Here is a 20220-nt window from a genome sequence, read left to right as displayed (position 1 = left end):
GGTAGAAAAAAATAACATTTTAAGTAGCGCTCTACCGAAAATATTAAAAAAATATTAAGATTTCTGATAACGCCTTTACTTAGCTTTTTATTAGGCTGTCGTATAGTAGAATTAGCCCAAAATCAATTATGATCTCTCTTTCTCTTTGTATTTTGTAGTATATAATCATCATTTGGTATAAACAAAAAGGAGTCCTTATTTTCAGAGCTTTATAGTGTAAAGGTCCTTTGGTGCCATGGATAAGGTACCTTTTGTCGTATCATGCTGCATGCTTTTGGGGTTTGCATTGATTGAAGCAGCTCAGAATGGTTCACTCGTAACTCACCTCCCGGGCTTCAATGGCGTTTTCCCATCCAATAACTATTCTGGGTAACGATTATTTCTTCTTCTCCGGGGTGGGTTAATTCGAAATGGTGAAATAATGAGGGTGAGTTGGTTGGTGTTGCAGATATGTGAGCGTAGGCCAGAAGAATCTCTTCTATTACTTGTTTGTTTCGGAGAGAAACACCGGGAAGGATCCAATTGTATTGTGGCTAAATGGTGGACCAGGTTGCTCTAGCTTTGATGGATTTGTTTACGAACATGGTACACTCTTCCCATCCCCACCTGCTTCTAATTGCTTTTATCACCATCTTTAAAAACTTATAAATCAATCTTGAATTCATTAATAGATAGAATTAAGGATGAGTATTTGATCGAGACGAGACAATAAATTTTTTTGAATCGTTCAAATTGATGAATCAATCTTAAATTCATGATACACTCTTCCCATCCCCACCTGCTTCTAATTACTTTTATCACCATCTTTATAAACTTATAAATCAATCTTGAGTTCATTAATAAACAGAATTAAGGATGAGCATTCAATCGAGTCGAGTCAAAAAAATTTTGAGTTGTTCGAACTGATGAATCCTATTTTATAACTCAAACTTTATTTGAATTTTTTTCGAGTCGAAATTATATTTAAATTTAATTGTAAATGTTTATAATGTTATAGTCCTAATTGTTTACAATTTAAACGATTTTTTTTATAATTATATACAATATACATTTATATTTCTTCATTTTTTTTTAATAATTATATTATGAATAATTAAACTATTCGACTCAAACTTGAAAATCAATATATTAATTACTAAAAATTTCGAGTTTTTCGAGTTCTATTTTATAACTTAAACTTTATTTGAAATTTTTTCGAGTCGGCTTTCTATTAAGAATTACAAATCAAGTCAATTCGAGTTGAGTTTTGTTCATCCCTACATAGAACGAACAAATTCTGGTTTTAGTCCCTTTATTATGCATTTTCTTCCTGCATCCCGTGTATGACTTTTAACTGTAGTCATAATTTACTATAATTTGATACTCTTGAAGAAGATGATGGATGCAGGTCCTTTCAATTTTGAAGAAGGGAACTCCAAGGGAAGCCTCCCCACATTGCATCTCAATCTATACATTTGGTCTAAGGCCAGGGGCAGGGCACTGCATGCCACACCCTTTAAATCAAACTGCTCAATCTTTTTTATTGTTGATCATTCTATGTTTTAGCATTTTTCCAGGTTTCCAATATCATTTACCTAGACTCACCTGTAGGCGTTGGCTTCTCGTACTCTCAAAACACAAACACGTATACAACCGGAGACATCCAAACCGCCGCCGATACGCATGACTTCCTCCTCAATGTATTTAAATAACAATCCTATTGTTTAACTCCTGACATATTGAGATTAAACCCTGTCGACACCTTTTTTCGCCTGGGTGGAGAAGAACTAATACGACTTGAGAACATTGGGGGTTTCTTTGAAAAGATTTATGAAACGTTGGGAGTCGCCACCAATCATTTAAGGTGCGATTGGAATACCATAAAAATCGGATGATTTTAATAAAAAATTTATTTTTACCAAAATATTGAGTTTTGGGGTCTACGAAAATCCAGAAAATCAGGCTCAGGAGTTGGTTACGCGTGGGGAAAGGTTAGTACCCCCACAGCTCCAAGAAATTGGTACTCGGTTGATTATTTAAGTTAATAATATTCGCCCCCTAACATGAATGCGGGAGATCAATTATTATGCCCAATAATCGAACATTGCCTTGGAATTTCGGAAACATGACAGGGTTTTTGAAAAAGATGTCGATCTACTTCGGGAGTCACTGTAGTCATCCCCTGAGCATAATGCAGAGGCTACTCCATTAACTCCTTGGTAAACCAACATTGCCTTACTATTTTAAATCCAAATGCAAGCAAGCAACCTTTTATTATACCTAATTATGCTAGGTGAGTTAATTAAGGCTTCCCCTAACCTAAAGTGTCAAATTATGAGATTTAAACAATCTAGTGGATTAAACCTAAAAAGTGTAGGCTCTAATATTAATCCTAATCCTTTTTTGGTAAATCATTGAATTGAACAGCTAAAATTAAACCTCAAACATAAGTAAAGACCAAATCAAAAATTCTCTTAGATTAAAGGACTAAGTTTAAATTAAACCTAAAATGGAGGCTCTAAACATTTCCCTATTCGATTTTAATCAATTATGCAATTCGAGTAATTATATTGGTACCTCGAGCAAAAATGAGGACCAAATTAAAATTTTCCTAATTTTTGATAAAAAAAAATTTGCAAGTGTAAAGATTATTGTTGATATAAGTCTTAGGTTGACTTGGGAAGGTAGAGTGTTTCAGATTAATTTGGGGAGGTAATGTGTTTAAGGTTAATTTGGTTAAGGTCTAGCTTTCTTGATCCTGGTGTTCATTGATCTGATGAAGTAGCCGTTATGCTTATCTTCCGGAAATCTTCACTCGTTCCAATCTCTCATGAGCATCTTTGGGTTGTGAAATTCTTTATCAAGAGATGTATAAGATCGTCTTCTGTGTAGTAGTTGACAATCTTCGTATTCTAGCTTCCTTTTCATGTTTTCAACTCGAATTCTCCTTTGGTTTCAAGACGTCATCTAAAATTTTACGTCTTAAACTCTCATTTTGTTATTTTTCCTTATCATGCATTCAAGATTTTAGAAAACTATTTTTTCAACTATAATTAACTCTGAGGGGTGAAACGAAATTTGAAGATATTCTCTCCACTTAGAAATCCATGTCTGGTTATAAAGGACTTTCCGGGCATGTAATGTAGGCTAGGGCTCACGGTTACGAAAGAAATGGATAAATAGACCCAAACAAGTGTTTAAGGGTGATCGAACCAAGGATCAACTTGTGCTGACATCTTCAATCTTGCTTTACCTGATTTGAATATGCTTACAACCATTTCATTTTCTTCATTTTCCTGGATCCCTCTAAACTACCCATTTTTGGGTTTTCAACCTAGAGTTCATCTCCATCTCTCTATGCCATCTCATTCTTGATCTTCTTATTGAATATGGATCTTCGAACTAGTCATGCATGATCAACCTTGTGGTTTGAGGATTATTGAGTCACTCGTCTTGAAGTATTTGATATATTTTCTTTCTTTCTTTTTCTCCTTTTTGCTTTCCTTTCTCTCTCTTTTTGCTTACTTTTCCCTCTCTTCTTTTTTTATCTTTTCTATATTTTTTATGTTTTTTATTTTTGATATATATTCTCTTTTGTCTCTCTGTGTTGTCAACTTGGTTTGATCTTCGAGCGCTTTGTATTTGGTCCACCTTGTAGTATCTTGTTATTTCTTATTTGATTTCATCATGACTTTCCTTTATAACAAAATCTTGATTGATATCTTTCATTCTTGCAAGCATATTTCCTTCACCTTGCTCCCGGTGTGGAGGGTTATCCTTAGTTAGGGTTGAATTAGAAGAAAAATATTATAGGCTCAAGTATGGAAAACAAGGGATATATATTTTGTGAAGTGATAAATGAAACAAATTCGTTCATTATCTCATACATGGAAGTCCTTGTAAAAGAGGTATCCCATGGGACAAGTATTCAGGATTAACTTCTATTTACATGAAAGCAATGTAATTAATGCATGATAGAATTATTTCAATTATTCCCTTTATTTCTTCTTCTTCCATTTGCTCCTGGTATGCCCCAATTACTCAAGCTTATCTTCAGAAAGTCGATCCATGATACGTCATCTCACTTCTCTTGTATGAATGGCTCATACACACGCAAACATCATGTACTTTATGCCTTCAGTTTTTACTAAGGTTGGAAAATGAATGTTTGTTATGTGTCTAGGAAGGGAAATGAGTGAGTCTAAATCCATGTAGCTTGGAAATAGTAGTGTTAAGGAAGGTTTAACTTTGTCTGGGAAGGTAAAAGTACATGTTTGGTATCCTGGGGAGGATAAGGGTATGCCTTTAGAGCTTTAAAATGAGGTGATGTCAAGGTTCGGTCTTTTGGTGGTGAGCATATGTTATTTCGAGTAAGGAACCAAGTAATGGTTCTTTCAGCTTTGGATGGAGTATGAAGGGTCTAATCTTACCACTTGTAAAAATTCTATAATTAATAAAGTAGTAAAGAAACCTTTAATTCGTTTGATATTCAAAGAATTACAAGATTAAAACTTGATTTATTGCTCATAGCCTTAGAAAATGACATATGTTCAAAAATCAAACTATTTATAGAGTATTCAAAGAAAGAACAAAAACACGTTCAAACAAGACAATGTCAGTGCAATAAGGCTTCATGGTGGATGTAAGAACTTTTTCCTGATTGGCACCAGAATGTCTCATCACACGTTAAATGTCAATGCCCCTGGGTCAAAAAATTCTAGACCTTGCTATTTGGTGCTCCATAGATCTCAATGATGTGCCTCGAACATCATAAAATGCTAACATCACATATATAGCTCTTAATTATTTTGTATGTATGAATGGGGTGACTTCAATTTACCTCAAAAACTTCTATCACAAGATTCTCTATTAGTTACTCCCAGGATTTGTGATTAATGTATGTTGAGATGCAATGTATATTATGCAATGTATGATGTATAAATGTGAATGCAAAGATACAAAGATGCACATACAAATGCAAAATTACATAAACATGAGATGTAAATACAACAAATGAATTGCTCCCAAAAGTAACTATTTCTTGAACAATTCTTGAGAAATCGACAATGTCTCGGTACACTGGGGAAGTGAAAATATGGTTCATCTTCAAGTTGTCCAACTCTTGTGAGTGTTTGGCTAATGTATCAGATTTAGGCATATTGAAACCCTTCAAAGCTTCTACTTCCTACTTTCATAAATTTATCAAGCTGGTTCATGACCCGAATCTTCTTGAGTCTAACTTATTACCTCAGTAGGTAGATGTCTGACTTGTCTCCTTAGTAGGTAGATTATCTCTTGACGCTACTCGATCTGTGTAGAGAATCATTAAAATTATATATAACCCAATGAAAGGCATTGTTGTGGGCATTGTTTTTCAAGAATATTCTAAAAGATCAGTTACTTTAGGGATCAATACCTTTGAAGGATATGTCATGTTCATGGAAAAATACAACAAAGAACGCGACAAGACAAAAGGAAATCAAGTTAGTAGAAACAAGCCAAAAAGAATCAAGTTAGTTAAAATTATTATTCAAAGAAATGTAAGCTTTGCAAAAATAATTAAATACGACTCAAAGTTGAGACTGAAAAATAAAACATACAAAGGAAATTAAGAGTCCTAATCGCATGCGTTTTAGTTCTCCTAGGTTATCCACATGGCTCTAGCGGTGTAGGTTTACTAAATTCTCTAGTTGAGGTTTGGATACAAGAAGGATCCCAAGCCATCTTTACAACCTACTAAGGTTGACTCCAATTCTAGCCCATTACAGACTTATGAATCGGATTCGGCTTAAGGGATCACACCACTAAAATCTTGTCTTGGAACTGATATCCAGACAGGCAACTTAGAATACTTTCCAAAGGTAATTTTTTAGACCTACAAGAGGAATCCCAATGCTCCCTATGAGGTGTGATATTTCCTCCTACTTAGGTAAACTGGGATTGAGCTTGATTTTAGAGCTATGATATGCAACAATCCTAAATAAATTCATAAAAATGTTAACCAGAGAAAATCTTTTTTTAAATAACATAATGAACTTTAAATTAAATAAGATCGAACTCGTAAATTCTAGAATTCTAAATATAGGGTAACCAACTCATGGCTCGACTCTCAAGTTGTTTTGGAAAACAAAATGCCCCCAGCAGAGTCGCCAAGCTGTCAACGCTGTTTTTCGCCCAGATGGGGAAAACTAGTACGACTTGAGAAAATTGGGTGGTTTCTTTGAAAAGAGTTGTGAAACATTGGGAGTCGCCACCAATCATTTAAGGTGCGATTGGAACACCATAAAAATTATGTGATTTTAATAAAACATTTTATTTTTACCAAAATATCGAGTTTTGGAGTCTGCAAAAATCCAGAAAATCAAGCTCGGGAGTCAGTTACGCGTGGGGAAGGGTTAGCACCCTCACAACGCCCAGAAATTGGTACCAAGTTGATTACCCTATTTTGAAATTCAAAAATTTTGAGTTCAAACTTTATTTAATTAAAAATTCACTATGGATGCGTAGTTAAAAATGATGTTTTATTATTTAAGTCAATAATATTCGCCCCCTAGCGTGAATGCGGGAGATCAATTATTATGCCCAATAATTGAACATTGCCTTGGAATTCTGGAAACATGATAGGGTTTTTGAAAAGGATGTCGATCTACTTCGGGAGTCACCAATAGTCATCCCCTGAGCATAACCTCTATTAATTCCTTTTGTAAATCAACATTGCCTTACTATTTTAAATCCAAATGCAATCAAGCAACCTTTTATTATACCTAATTATGCTAGGTGAGTTAATTAAGGCTTCTCCTAACCTAAAATGTCAAATTATGATATTTAAATAATCTAGGGGATTAAACCTAAAAAGTGTAGGCTCTAATATTAATCCTAATCATTTTTTGGTAAATCATTGAATTGAGCAATTAAAATGAAACCTCAAGCATAAGCGAAGACCAAATCCAAAATTCTCTTATATTAAAGGACTAAGTTTAAATTAAACCTCAAATGGAGGCTCTAAACATTTCCCTATTCGATTTAAATCAATTATGCAATTCAAGTAATTAAATTGGAACCTCAAGCAAAAATGAGGATCAAATTAAAAATTTCCTAATTTAAGGACTAAATATGAAATTAGGCCTAAGATGGAGGGTCTAATATTAATCCTATTTGATTTAAACCAGTTATTGGATCGAATAATCGAGATGGCCCCTTGAGCATGAAGGTGAGGACCAACTCTGATTACTCCCTAAATTTAAAAGACTGGAGTGAAATATAACCTAATGTGGAGGCTCTAATTAAAAACCTAATTAATTATGTTAATAGAAAACCTAATTAAAAGTCAAAGGGCTAAAGTGAAAAGAATCTAGATCTAAAGCGCTAAAAATGAAATATAAAGTTCTAATTAATGACTAAATTAAGAGAAACCTAAATATAAAGGTTCAATCTACAAATTTAAAGGATTAAATTAAAATGAAATAAGATATATAAATTGAGAAAATTGCAAAAAATGGATAAATAATAAATTAAAGGATTAATTAGAAAATGTGAAAATAAAATAAAAAAATCAAATCACCCATTAAGATGTAAATTAACAATAATTAAAGTCTCGCATTCAAAATAAATATTAGTGACTAAATTGATATGAAATAAAGTCAAATATCAAATTCATGAAGGATAAAAACATGCAACGAAAACAAATTCAATAGCCAAATAAACAAAAAAACAATAATCTTAAATTAGTGACTAAATAAAAAATAGCTAAAATTAAGTATGAAAAAAATCAGAATTACAATAGTGACTAGAATATAAAAGCATGCCTAAATAAGAGGGACCAAAACACACTTTTACATTTTTAAACCTAACAAACTAAACAATAAACATAAAAGGAAAATAAACAAAAAAAGAAAAAATTATGCAATTAGGGCACCAACATTTAAAATAAAATAAACAAGTTTAAGATCAAGAACTATGGTGCAAAAGTACAAGGGATACAACACGAATAAATCATGAATTTAATTATGGATAAAAATAAATAAAAAAGGAAAAATAACAACATAAGGACATGAAAATCCAATTAAAATAAAAAAAGGACAGATGGGTGACCATTTTGTAAAAACAAGAATAACCTTGGCGATCCTGAAAGTAAATAAACCAAATATTAATATTTGAGAAATAAAAAGGGAAAATATAAAAGTAAGGAAAATTAAATTAAAATTAATGAAATATAATGAAATGGGTGACTAAATTGTAAATTGGATGAGTTGCAAGGATTGCGGAGAGGGTTAGACTGTTCGGGTCCAAAATGCACAAGAGAGAGACTGAAACGACATCGTTCGATTGATCTTAATCCCTTTTTCCTTTTTTTTTCTTTTTTGCTTCCCCACTCTCTGTATTACTTCTCAAATGCTATCACTTCTCTCTATACTTCTCCAGAAATCGACGATGAGCGTTGTCGTCGACTGCCGCGCCGGTCGCCGTCTCTGGTGATCGTTCGAGCCCAAAACACATTGGATGCTCATCTTGATGCCCTGAATATAGATTGAGGATCGGTTTTGCATGAAACGACCACCAACGCCGTGAAATAGGGTGAAACTCTTCGGCTTTCGGTGCTCCGATCTACCTTCTCCACTATTGGATCAACCCGATCTTGAAGTATGTCGCTCCCCTCCTTAATATGCTTCTCCTCACCGTTCGAATTCGACGATGGTGACTCCGAACGCCAGCAATAAAACCCCTTTCTTTTCTCTTTTATTTCAGTTTTGCGTTTAGTTTCTTGTTTTTTTAATCTTTCAAATCTCCTCTTTACTTTTTCTTTTCTTTTCGGATCTACCCAAAACCCTTTCCTATTTTTTCGAATCATTTTATTTTTTAACTCTCGAATCTACTGTTTTTTTTTTGTGTGTTGCTGTTTTCCTCCCTTTTTAATGGTGATAGATGGCTCAGTTGGTGAGGTTGAGATGGCAGAGGCATGGGTTTGACAGAGGGGTGTTTGATTGGTGAAAGTTGCTGGAAGAGGCATGAGAGTTAGTTTTAAATTGATTGATTGATATATATATATATATATATATATATATATTATTTGATTTATTTTTTCTTTGAAACAGGGGAGGTGATGATGGTGGAGCAGTGAAAGCGATAGGTGCATCATCCACGACGGGCAGTGGCGACATGAGTGGCTAACGGCAATGGCTGATAGGATTAGGATTAAGGTTGGCTAGGGTTTATTTAGGTTGTGGGCTTGGTGTTTGGTTTGGGCCCGGGTTGCTGGGCTGATTTTGGTTTTGGATTTGGTTTTTGTAAATAAATATTTAATAATATTATTTTATTTATTTGTAATAATAATAATAATAATAAAGTGATCGAGTAAAAAATGGTGATTACAAACCCGAGAACTGATTTTCTGTGTAATGGTTTGATTTGTATCCAGAGTTTGTTAGCAATCCGTTCTATATCGCCGGAGAGTCGTATGCGGGAATTTATGTGTCCACTCTTGCTTCTCAAGTGGTGAAGGGTAACCTTATTTTTGGCTGATCATAATGTATTATTCACTAGAGATTTCCATGTTAGGCAGTATTGGAGCTTTATTAGTATGACTATGATTTACCTTCTGGTTTTAGGGATAAAAGATGGTGCAAAGCCCAAAATCAATTTCAAGGTATGATATTGCATTATCTAGCAAGTTACAAGTTGTGGAACAAAAAGCTTTAGAATTGAGGAATTTGTAAATCCAGGGATACATGGTGGGAAATGGGGTGACTGACCCTGTTTTTGATGGCAATTCCTTTGTCACCTTTGCTCATGGGATGGCCCTGATTTCAGATGACATTTTTGAGGTACTTACAAATCGAAACACGAGTCCATATTTGATGTACTAACAGTATATCGAATTAAATACCATTATGTTTTAGTTAACGGCGTATCATAGATATCCGGTTTAGTAATGGTGTATAGTTATGACGGCTATTATCAAATCTTGTACTAAATTAGACAATGATGAGATGAATCAGAATAAATATTGCAGGTAGTTGTAGCGTCTTGTGGGGCAGACTTTACTAACTCTTCTACAGCGGCGTGCGCTGAAAAACTATCATATGTTTACGTGGTTAGAAATATAGACCAATTTTGATTTGTAATATTTTTTCCCAAAAGTGTTACTTGATCACTTGAACTAATGTATGAGAGAACTTATCGGGCGCTTGCCGGACTAAATATTTATGACATCCTGGAACCCTGCTACCATTATCCAACTTCGCTACAAGGCTCGAAAGGAAACACGAGCTTGCCTGATAGCTTCCGGAAATTAGGGGCTACGCCGAGACCACTAGCAGTTAGAACTCGGATGTTCGGTCGTGCTTGTCTGTTTAGGGCATCGGTTAAGGATGGAATTGTCCCTTGGCCACAATTAGCACAGAACATTAAAAACAGTGTACCTGTATTGTAAGTTCTTTTTTCTCATTCATTCCTTTGAAATTTGATGACAGATTATCATTCTTGGCGCATAGTCATACATTGTTTTGTATTGGCAGAACAACGAAGTCGCAACCAGATGGCTAAATGATGCAGCAGTTAGGAAGGCTACTCATGCTGAGACAGTAAACATCTGCCTCACTTTGAGTCCATCAGTTGAAATACGAGTTTACGATCCTTATTTTGCAATTCCGACTCATTTTACCGTCGATAATTCACTGCAGGAAAACATAGCAGGGCCTTGGGTGTTATGTACAGATAGAATCTCTATTATCATGATGTCAGGAGTATGATCCCGTACCATAAAAACCTAACAACCGGAGGCTATCAATCACTTATTTACAGGCAACTCAATGTTTAAGAGCTCATTTTTCTTTTCCTTCTTTGCGTCTTAATTTTAATGATTCACTTGCAGTGGAGACCATGATATGTGTGAGCCTTACACTGGTACCCAAGCCTGGACCAAGTCACTAGGATACAAGACCGTGAGTCCATGGAGATCATGGACCTCTAATGACCAGGTTTCTGGGTAAATTTCTCTCTCAGACAACTATAGATTACAGAATCACGGTTACTTTGCCCTTTTGTCATCAAGTAGTCAACAATTTAATCAATGATAGCAAATGGATCTCACAATGGTAAAAGAAAATGTTCTTCTTCCTAGAACATTCATGTATGAGTAGTTACGTCTACAGAGCAGAGTTTGTGGGCATACTTAACGGCTAAGAAAGATTCTTTTTCTTTTAGTTTGTATTGTTAATTTGGCTTATTTACCTTGCAGGTACTTGCAAGGTTATGACCATGACCTTACCTTTCTAACCATCAAAGTTTGACACATTCAATCTCTGTGTTCTCTAACAACGGATTGGGAAGTTCTATAATGATAAGGTATGAAGTGAGTGTGCAGGGGCCAGGGCATACAGTCCCAGAATACAAACCATTGGAAGCATTGGACTTCTATAGCGGATGGTTGGATGAGCAACCTATATGAGATTGATGATATCATTTCTTTGTCAACCAAAAAAAGAACATTTCTTTTTATAACAATCAATGAAATAAACAAGTTGGAGCCTAAAACTTTGTTGCAGATAAAAATAACAGTCACATTCTTTCAATCAAGAAAGATACAACTTCAGAAAAATAGCATCTTCTGTTGCAAATAGAAATAGCTATAATAATCCACAGTCCAAAGGAATTAAAAATAAAGATAGAGCTGGATTTACAAAATTTCCAATTCTACCAATGCAACATGCATTCAAACTTACAAAATGGGGGTGGAAGGCAAGCAGACCTTACTTACTTGAGAAAACCCTCCTTGTCCTCCTTTTCCGGAACAAACCTCGGGAGATTCAAAAGCGTATTGACACGAGACACTCCTTCCAGGGCAGACCAATCCATTCCTCCATCCGAATTCATTTCCTCGTGCTTTGAGCTATCTTCATTGTCATCAACAAGTGTTTCTTCAACCGTCCCGGAATGAATGAGAGGGGTCAATACATCGGGATTTTCTTTCTCCTCCTCGTCATCATCAATGTCGTTCTCAACTTGGTTCTCCAAAGTTGGCTGCACTTTGGTCTTGGCATTAGATGCAACCGACAAATTGTTCAAATTTGAATCAAGGAAGAGGCAAACAACAGCACAATCATCAACTTTTGAAGTTGGGTATTTATATCTCCAAGCTCGGACTGCTACCTCAACCAATGCTCGAGCCGCAGATGAACGACCTGGGGCTGATGCAATAATGTCCACCACTTCTTTATTTGAAAGAACATCCCATATCTGCAAAACATTGACGCCAGCCTAAGAAAAGGAGACAAGGTTCAAATGCCGTTTGATATTTCGAATAAGAATTCATGTTGGCTCTATTACCCCGTCTGTGGCCAAGACAACGAATTCATCTTTCTCCGACAGGTGCCGATAAGATACTTCAGGCACAGAGATCAGGCCAAAATCCTTCAGGAAGAAATCTCCAAAAGCCCGTGCCATAGCAAGGCCAGGTGAATCGTTGTTCGGTAGCCAAACTCGGGTCACCTCAGGTTCATCCGCAAGAGCGAATACACGACCTTTACACCTTCGGATTCTCTCTGCTTCCGCTGTAAAAGGGGGGAATAGTGTTTAGCATGGGCTCAATATTAGAAAGTACAATAAGTACCTAAAGCGTATTACCCATTGACTGCAAAATCAACTTCATCTAAATTTCACAAATCCATCGTAGTGAAAACCAATTAGGACTAGACTTAATACTGCAGTTTCTGATACGCATGCACTTGTGTATGACTAAAAAGTCACCTGGAAGATTCGGTTTAAGATCAACAGTTAACTGAACTGCTGTAAGTGAATCATCTTTGTTCCTTGTACCCAGCACAGCTCTCGAGTCCCCAATATTTCCAATGACAAGGTACGAACCCTATAAAATGAGCCGAGACAATTATGATTAACTACAAAATATATAATAAGTTCATAACATAAAATTTCAAATAAAGCTTATAAAATTGCTGCTGTATACCTGCTTGACCAAAGTTACAGCTGTTGTCCCACTGCAGAAGCAATCAATACTCGGATGCATCCTAAGTTCGCGGTCCATCACTTTGTAAGCCTTGAGAAAACACTCTCTAAGCGTCTCAAAGATATCTGGGTACTTTTCTGTTCCTTTAATATCTTCAGAAGCCATAGATTCTTCATCAACTGACAAAAGATCCATATCTTCAGATTTCGTGCTTCCTGCAGCATTCGAACCGAAAGCATCCGCGTTGGATATATTAACATCCCAGTGAGCACTCAGTTTTAAGGGAAGACGGTCTCTCACTCTCTTTGCAACCAAATGACCGTACGGACCATGGCCATCAAAAACACCACAAATACCGTATCTGTTCTTGAACAAAATTCTGGGAAATGACATTGATAATGAGAAAGGGGACAATGGCACAAAAGAACTACATTAGTAACAATCTTTGGTACCCGGATAAATCGGTGATTTGCTTTACAGATATATCATTACAGTACCCCTTATAATCAAAATAGAGAACAAATGTTCCAGGAATAAAAATGGATTTAACATCTACGCCTTCTTCACCAACAAATATTTATCCATAGGCAAAGATAATGAACCATTTTTATTAACTAGTCCACAAGGATTACCTTCATCGGCGTTCCCCCATGTAAGATCAGCTACATGGATAATATTTGACCATTATGTCCTATTTAGAACCATATCATCAATAAGTTCGAAAAAAAATGTAATAATTTACACTTTGTAACCATAACCTTTGCGGTCTTCCTCACACTCTTGTGACATTTTCGTCTCAAAACAAAAAAGATGGTATCATAAAACGATTTCCAAGGTGTCAAACAAACACATATGCCCCTAGATATAAATATGGTTGGATTAAATATGGAGAAGCATAATGAATATAAATTGTTTGCTTTCAAAGGCTCAAAGCTATCTATCCTTTAAATCCAATAATATGATGTGTCTACCTCATCATACACTTTGCTGCTTGGTGACCACGATGCATTACTAAAAGCTCTGAATGCCTCTTATATTTTCATGGTACTCTACATATATTTATGAGATTCTTCATCTGATGGTTATTAGTGAGGTGGTATTATGCTTCAGCACTTCTTTGATTTGAGTAGCTGCTGAAGTATCAGCTTAGTATCTATGTCCTGGCCCTTTTATACATCTTGTTCGGGAAATGGACTTGATTGTTAAGGCTCGTGCTGTTATTCTTCGTCATGTCAGTCGGTGTGCTAATTCCAATGCTGATGGGCTAGCTAAGCAAGGAATTGGGTAGTGGGATTGCAATTTCTACCACTCTTTTAGGAACTGTTTTGCTAAGAGGTTGTTTGTCCATGAGACGCTTTTAGGAATGTTTTGCTAGTTTTTCGAATTGTTTAATTCTGGTTTGAAACCTCCTGTTTTTATCGAACTCTGTATAAAGGTTCTGGATTATTGAATAAAATTGAGGTACTCTTTTCCCCCTTCCGCTACATTTTGGCTACCTTCGGGTGGGCCGAGAAGTCAAAACGGGGTTTTTAATGAGACCTCCTGTTCTTATTTAAAAAAAAGGCTCAAAGCTATACAAGAAAACATAAAACATGAAGTTAAATATATTAAATGGCCATTGTTTGATTGTAACAAGAATATAACGAACAAACAAAGTAAATTAACATGAGAAAAATGGATAAAAAGAGCTCACCTCCCAAACAATCATGGCATCCTGGTTGGTTCCTTTCTTTCCCTGTTGAGTATAGAGTGAAGCAACATCACTGGATCCATTCAAGAACAACCTCCCCGGAATCCTATGCAATGGTTCGTCCTTCCGGTAGTCAAATGAAGAACTCCGAGAACCGAGCCTCTTCCTCGAGTTCCTCCTCTTCATATTCGCCAAATGAGGGGACAAAGGCGAACCAGGGAGAGGGCTCCTGCTTTCAGCAGATAAGCAGGACCCCATTCTGAGGGCCCTGATAATGCTTACTATGCACTCCAGACCAGTAAAACAATAACAACCCCTTGTGTCTTTTGATGGATCCGTCGTTATTGTTGAGTTGGATCCTTAAACAAACCCTTTTCTGGCTAATATTTTGATTGATCTACCAAATAATCCTTTCAATTTTATATTCCAAAACTTTGCTTCCCAATTCAGAGCTATAAGTCCAATTCACAGATTGAAGTTACCTTGATTTGCTCTTCAATCTCCTAGAATTCTAATCTTAAAGCAACCCTTTTGAGTTTTTCACTTCAAATCTCTACAATGATGATCTAATGTCAAAATTGCCAGATAACCTTTACCAGTTTCAATCTAATCATCACACCAATCCAAAATTTCAATCTCACAAAGTGGTTCCAGTAAAAACAAAAAATCTCAGAATCAGCCAAAAGACAGAAACTAAACAAGGTTTGGCGTCTAAAGCTTTCTAATTTGCAAAGGAAGGAAAAGAATTTCGTGATCGATAGAAAACGAATGAAAAAAAGGAATCTCAAATTTGGCTTTTATCCAAATCAGAAAGCAAATAATAAAAAAACCGAATTAAAACTTCAATTCTAAAATCAATAACTTGACAAAGCAACAACCTTTCTAATAAATTTTTCAAAATAATAAATGAAGGAATTGAGAGAGATCCTATAATTCACACCATAAACTACCCATTAGTGCAAACTTTCTTCGGAGGATCAATGGCGAAGCTAATAAAAATCCATGGTCAAGATCCACTCAGAAAGGGACAAAGGCTAAGAATTGAAAGCAAAGAATGTGAAAGGAAAACAAGAGAAAAAGGGCAGTTCGAGGGATAGTGGAACAAAGGAGAATGAAGAGAGAGAAATAGAGAGGGAGAGAGAGAGAGAGAGGGAGGGAGGGAGGGAGGGAGGGAGGGAGGGAGGGAGGGAGAGGGAGAGAGAGAGAGAGAGGGAGGAGGGAGGGAGAGAGAGAGAGAGAGGGAGGGAGAGAGAGAGAGAGAGAGAGGGAGGGAGAGAGGGAGAGAGAAGACAATTAAGTGGGATAAAGCGAAAGAGGGAACAGGCAGCGGGTACTAATTAGCGAGTGAGAAATAACCGCAACCACCAACGATAAATTCTCCCTCTTTAAATATAAAATAAAACAAGGAAAGCTTATCTAATCCACCAATTTCTTTTAAAGAAAACAATTATTAAAAAAATTTTAAATGAATATTTATCTTTTAGTATTTAGTTATTTATTAAAATTAATAAATTCAAATATTTCGCATTTATTATATAGTTATTATACAATTTATTTCATTTAATTAATATAAACAAACATTATTTCAACATATGATTTACGAATCATAATAAAAGTGTAATTTAAAACATATTAAATATAGTTTAATATTTCTCAAATTTTATAAATTTAAAATTTTATTTTTAATATAATAGTAATAATAATAGTAGTAATATTAATAATAATAATATTTTCTAATGTTTGAGTAAGAAATAAGTTCAAAAAACTAAGATGTTGTTCATTTGTAAATTTGAACAATTTAAACTATAGTAAAATTATAATTCAAGATGCATATAAACTATAATTTAATATTTATCTAAATTTATGTTTAATTATAATATAATAAAAATAATAGTTTAAAGGGTAAACTATACCAATGACCACCCAATTATAGCCCCTTTTCATTTTGATCACCATTTTTTGAATTTTTGTCAATCAGACCACCCAACTATTTAAATGCACTCAATCGAGCCACTAATCGTTAACCGAAGTGGTGACAAGGCAGTTAGTAAAATTGGTAAAATTACGCATTTCATCACTATTACTTATATATTCTATTAATTTGGTCCTAATTTTAACAAATTAAATAAATTTAATCTTCGAATCAGATCATGACATGTATCACCAATCGATTGGGGGATTTACTTTATTTTTATTTAATAACTTTTGGGTCCATAGATATTGGCGTAAATGTTCACAAGATGGATTCTATGTGCGTAGACTTGGGCTTGTTTGGGCATGATGAGTTGGCCCAATTCTTGGAGAATGCTTACGAGTCCATGAAATATTAAGTCTGAGGCATCCGAGAGAAACGACGAGGGTGTTACGTGTTTGATGGGAATAATTTTATCAAGGCTCGTGGATTTGGACCGAAATGTGTGTGTGGATTTCTGTAGGATAATCCTATGGAGTATTAGGCTTGCCTAGAACCATCAGATATGACCCGTTCCTTAGAAGGTTCCAGAAAGGATAATATTATCCAATAATTAAGGAAATAAATATTTAATTAGGCATAATATTTTATTTGAATTCAAATGCCTTAGAGATAGAGTTATGGATAAGGTATGATTCAATCTAAAAAAAAATTAACGAAGTTGAAATGGATGAGCAAGGGAATTGAATTTTAGGTGGGATATCAATAGTTTAACCACTAAACCAAGCAAACCCTTAGAATAAAATACACTAACATTGATTTTTTTTTATATATCTTAAATTAAGCATATTAATTAAATTAACATCTAAACATTAAAATTATATATTTTATTCTTATCCTAACTTTAAAATATATTTTATTCTTATTTTAACTTAAAAATATATTTTAATTTTTATTAACTTTAAAAAATAATTTATTCTTACCTTAACTTAAATATTTATATTTTATTCTAATAATATTTTAAAATTAAGATACAAAATGTATTTTTAAAATTAAAAAATTAAGATAAATATTTTTAAATAAAAATAAAAATAAAATATACATATTAAGTTAAAAATAAGAATAAAATATATATTTTATGTTAAAATAAGGATAAATTATATTTAATAATTTAAGGTAAGACTAGAATATATTTAATAATTTAAGTTAAGAATATAATATATGTAAAAAATCAAAATAAAAATAAGCCATGTTTTTAAAAGCGAAGATAAAAATAAAATATATTTTTAAGTTATGATAAGATTAAAATATATTTTAAGGTAAAATAAAAATAAAATATATTTTTGATAGAATATTTTTATTTTAAATTATTTAATCTATTTTTAAGATATAGAAAATATATTTTTAATTAAAATAAGAATAAAATATATTTTAAAGTTAAGAGTAATAATAAAAATATATTTTTAATGTTTAGATGTTAATTTAATATATAAAATAATAAAATTTTAAGGTTAAACTAGTATTCAGTATGTATAGCATTTGTAGTGAGTTTTAATCTAAAGATTTTGCTTGGTTCAGTGGTTAAACTGCTATCCCCATGGTTTTCAAAACCGGACCGGTTAGCGAACCGGTCATGCTACCGGTTCACTAGTTTAACCGGTCGAAAGAACCGGACGACGTCATAATTATTTAAAAAATTAAATAAAAATATCAAAAATATTTAATAAAAAATAATTTTGTATATCACAAGTCATATTCAAAGCAAGTCATAACATATATAAGTTAAAAACTATAAAATCAAGTGAAACAAAATGATTCAAATTAACTACAACATAATATTTAAGGTAAAACATATTAAATAATAAATATAATTATATAACTATAATTAAAAAATAAATTTGGGGCTAAAAAAATCATAACAAAATGATATTGTTTGGTTTAATTTTTTTTTTTAAAAAAACAATCTCACATGGCTAAAAAACATAGAAGAACATCCCAAAAGTCTAAAGAGTAAAAATATGAGAACAAAACAATCCCACATGGCTAAGAAACATAGAAGAGTATCCCAACTAACTTCTATAAATAATAGAGGTAATTTGACATTCAAAATTATGGAGCCTTTTGGTGAGCATAGAGTGAACTATTCTTTCACTTCAATCAAGCTCGAATTTTAGGCTTCAATCGAGCTTCTAAATTTTTTTTGAGTTCAAGCCTTTTCGAGTTCAAGTTTCAATATTATATTTCGAGTTCAAGTTGAACTTGATAATTTTTAGTTCGTGAGTTTGAGTCGAGTTGAGCTTACTTTTAAAGTTTGAGTCGAGCTCAGCAATACTCGAGTTCGACTTGGCTCGTTTAACAAACGACGTCGTTTGGTTTAATTTAAAAAAAAAAACAAAATTGGTGGTTTTTCCCGGTTTTCAGTTGGTCCAGTTCAAACGGTTCAACGGTTCTGGCCGGTTCACTAGTAGCAGTTCAACCGGTTTAGTTTGAATCGGACTAGGTAACGATTCCCGGTTAAATCGGTTGAACTGACCGGTCCGGTCCGATTTTCAAAACAATGGCTATCCCACTTAAAAGATTCAAGTTCGATTCCCTTGCTCTGGGCCCCATTCTTCTTTAATTTTCTTTCCACCAAAGGGTGACAAGTGTCATATTTTGATTGGTGCAAAGTAAAATTATTAAAATAAAGTAAACCCTCTAATCGAATATTGACACGTGGCACAATCTAATTCGAATATTAAATTTATTTAATTTATTAAAATTAAGACCAAATTAATAGAATATATAAGTAACAGTGACTAAATGTGTATTTTTACCAATTTTATAACCACTACGTCATCACTTCTGTTAATTGTTAAAGACTAGTGACTTGATTGAATGCATTTAAATAATTGGGTGGCCTGATTGACAAGAATTCAAAATTGGTGGTTAAAATGAAAATGGAATATAGTTGGGTGGTCACTGGTATAGTTTACTCTAATTTAAATCTATAATTGGGTGGTCAATGGTATAGTTTACTCTAATTTAAATTATAATGAAGTATAATTAAAGACTAAAGTGTAATGCATTATTCATTAATTATATATAAATTTCAATAGTTTAAATAACGGTTGTTTGAACTCATCAAGTGATGATAAAATGTATATAACGTGAGGCCAAGATAATGTCTCAGGGAATCCACCTCTCGAATCTTAAAGATATCCGTCATTTGGCATGATGACCAGTAATTGTGTTTGGACTGAAAATAACATCGATTTGTCCAACTTAATTCATTGTCCAGATGAAGTAGCATAAATAGTAAGAATCTCTTTAATGTTGGTTGCTTCAGTCATAGAATTTTTCAAAAAATCAAATTAACATCAGCAAACAGTAAACGAGAGACTCGAGGACCCGCCCAAGATGCCCGAATTCATTTAATTAACTCGTTTTTGTTGCACCTTGTGGAACATTACCGATAGCCCTTGAGTGACAAAAAGGAATAGGAATGGTGATAAAGGGTCTCGTTACCTGGGCAGCTGAGCCCTCTAGTAGGAACAAATTCCCTCGTTAGTGAGCCATTAACTCTAGCTGAAAACGTGGTAGAGGTCACGCATCGCATAATTAAATTAGCGAGCTCAATGGTAATTCCAAGCTTCAACGTAACTTCGCGTAGGAACACCGACTCCACTCTATCACAAG

General features: G+C 34.0%; 1 protein-coding gene and 1 pseudogene across 1 annotated transcript; one reads left to right on the top strand and one right to left on the bottom strand.

The window, feature by feature from the left end:
• Positions 1-235: 235 nt before the first annotated feature.
• Positions 236-11425, top strand: LOC120174148 (annotated as a pseudogene).
• Positions 11426-11626: 201 nt separating this feature from the next.
• LOC120174149 (probable protein phosphatase 2C 33) lies at positions 11627-15628 on the bottom strand. The gene is made up of 5 exons (XM_039181109.1): positions 14634-15628; positions 12941-13306; positions 12724-12841; positions 12304-12527; positions 11627-12213 (listed from the first exon to the last, which is right to left on the bottom strand). Exons 1-5 carry the CDS (start codon positions 14886-14888, stop codon positions 11731-11733), a joined length of 1446 nt encoding a protein of 481 aa, XP_039037040.1. The 5' UTR covers positions 14889-15628; the 3' UTR covers positions 11627-11730.
• Positions 15629-20220: the final 4592 nt, after the last annotated feature.

This window comes from Hibiscus syriacus, unplaced genomic scaffold (genome assembly GCF_006381635.1).
Source record: "Hibiscus syriacus cultivar Baekdansim isolate YM2019G1 unplaced genomic scaffold, ASM638163v2 tig00112000_pilon, whole genome shotgun sequence".
Taxonomy (NCBI): domain Eukaryota; kingdom Viridiplantae; phylum Streptophyta; class Magnoliopsida; order Malvales; family Malvaceae; genus Hibiscus; species Hibiscus syriacus.
Note: the sequence above shows the minus strand (reverse complement) of the source record. Positions and strands in the feature narration are given on the sequence as shown.

Excerpts from the sequence above, each read along its gene's own strand:
- LOC120174149 (XM_039181109.1), bottom strand. The coding sequence starts at position 14,888 with ATGGGGTCCTGCTTATCTGCTGAAAGCAGGAGCCCTCTCCCTGGTTCG. Across the intron at positions 12,528-12,723 it reads TCTTAAACCGAATCTTCCAG|CGGAAGCAGAGAGAATCCGA; the intron begins GTGACTTTTTAG and ends CCCCTTTTACAG. Across the intron at positions 12,214-12,303 it reads TTGTCTTGGCCACAGACGGG|ATATGGGATGTTCTTTCAAA; the intron begins GTAATAGAGCCA and ends AATGTTTTGCAG.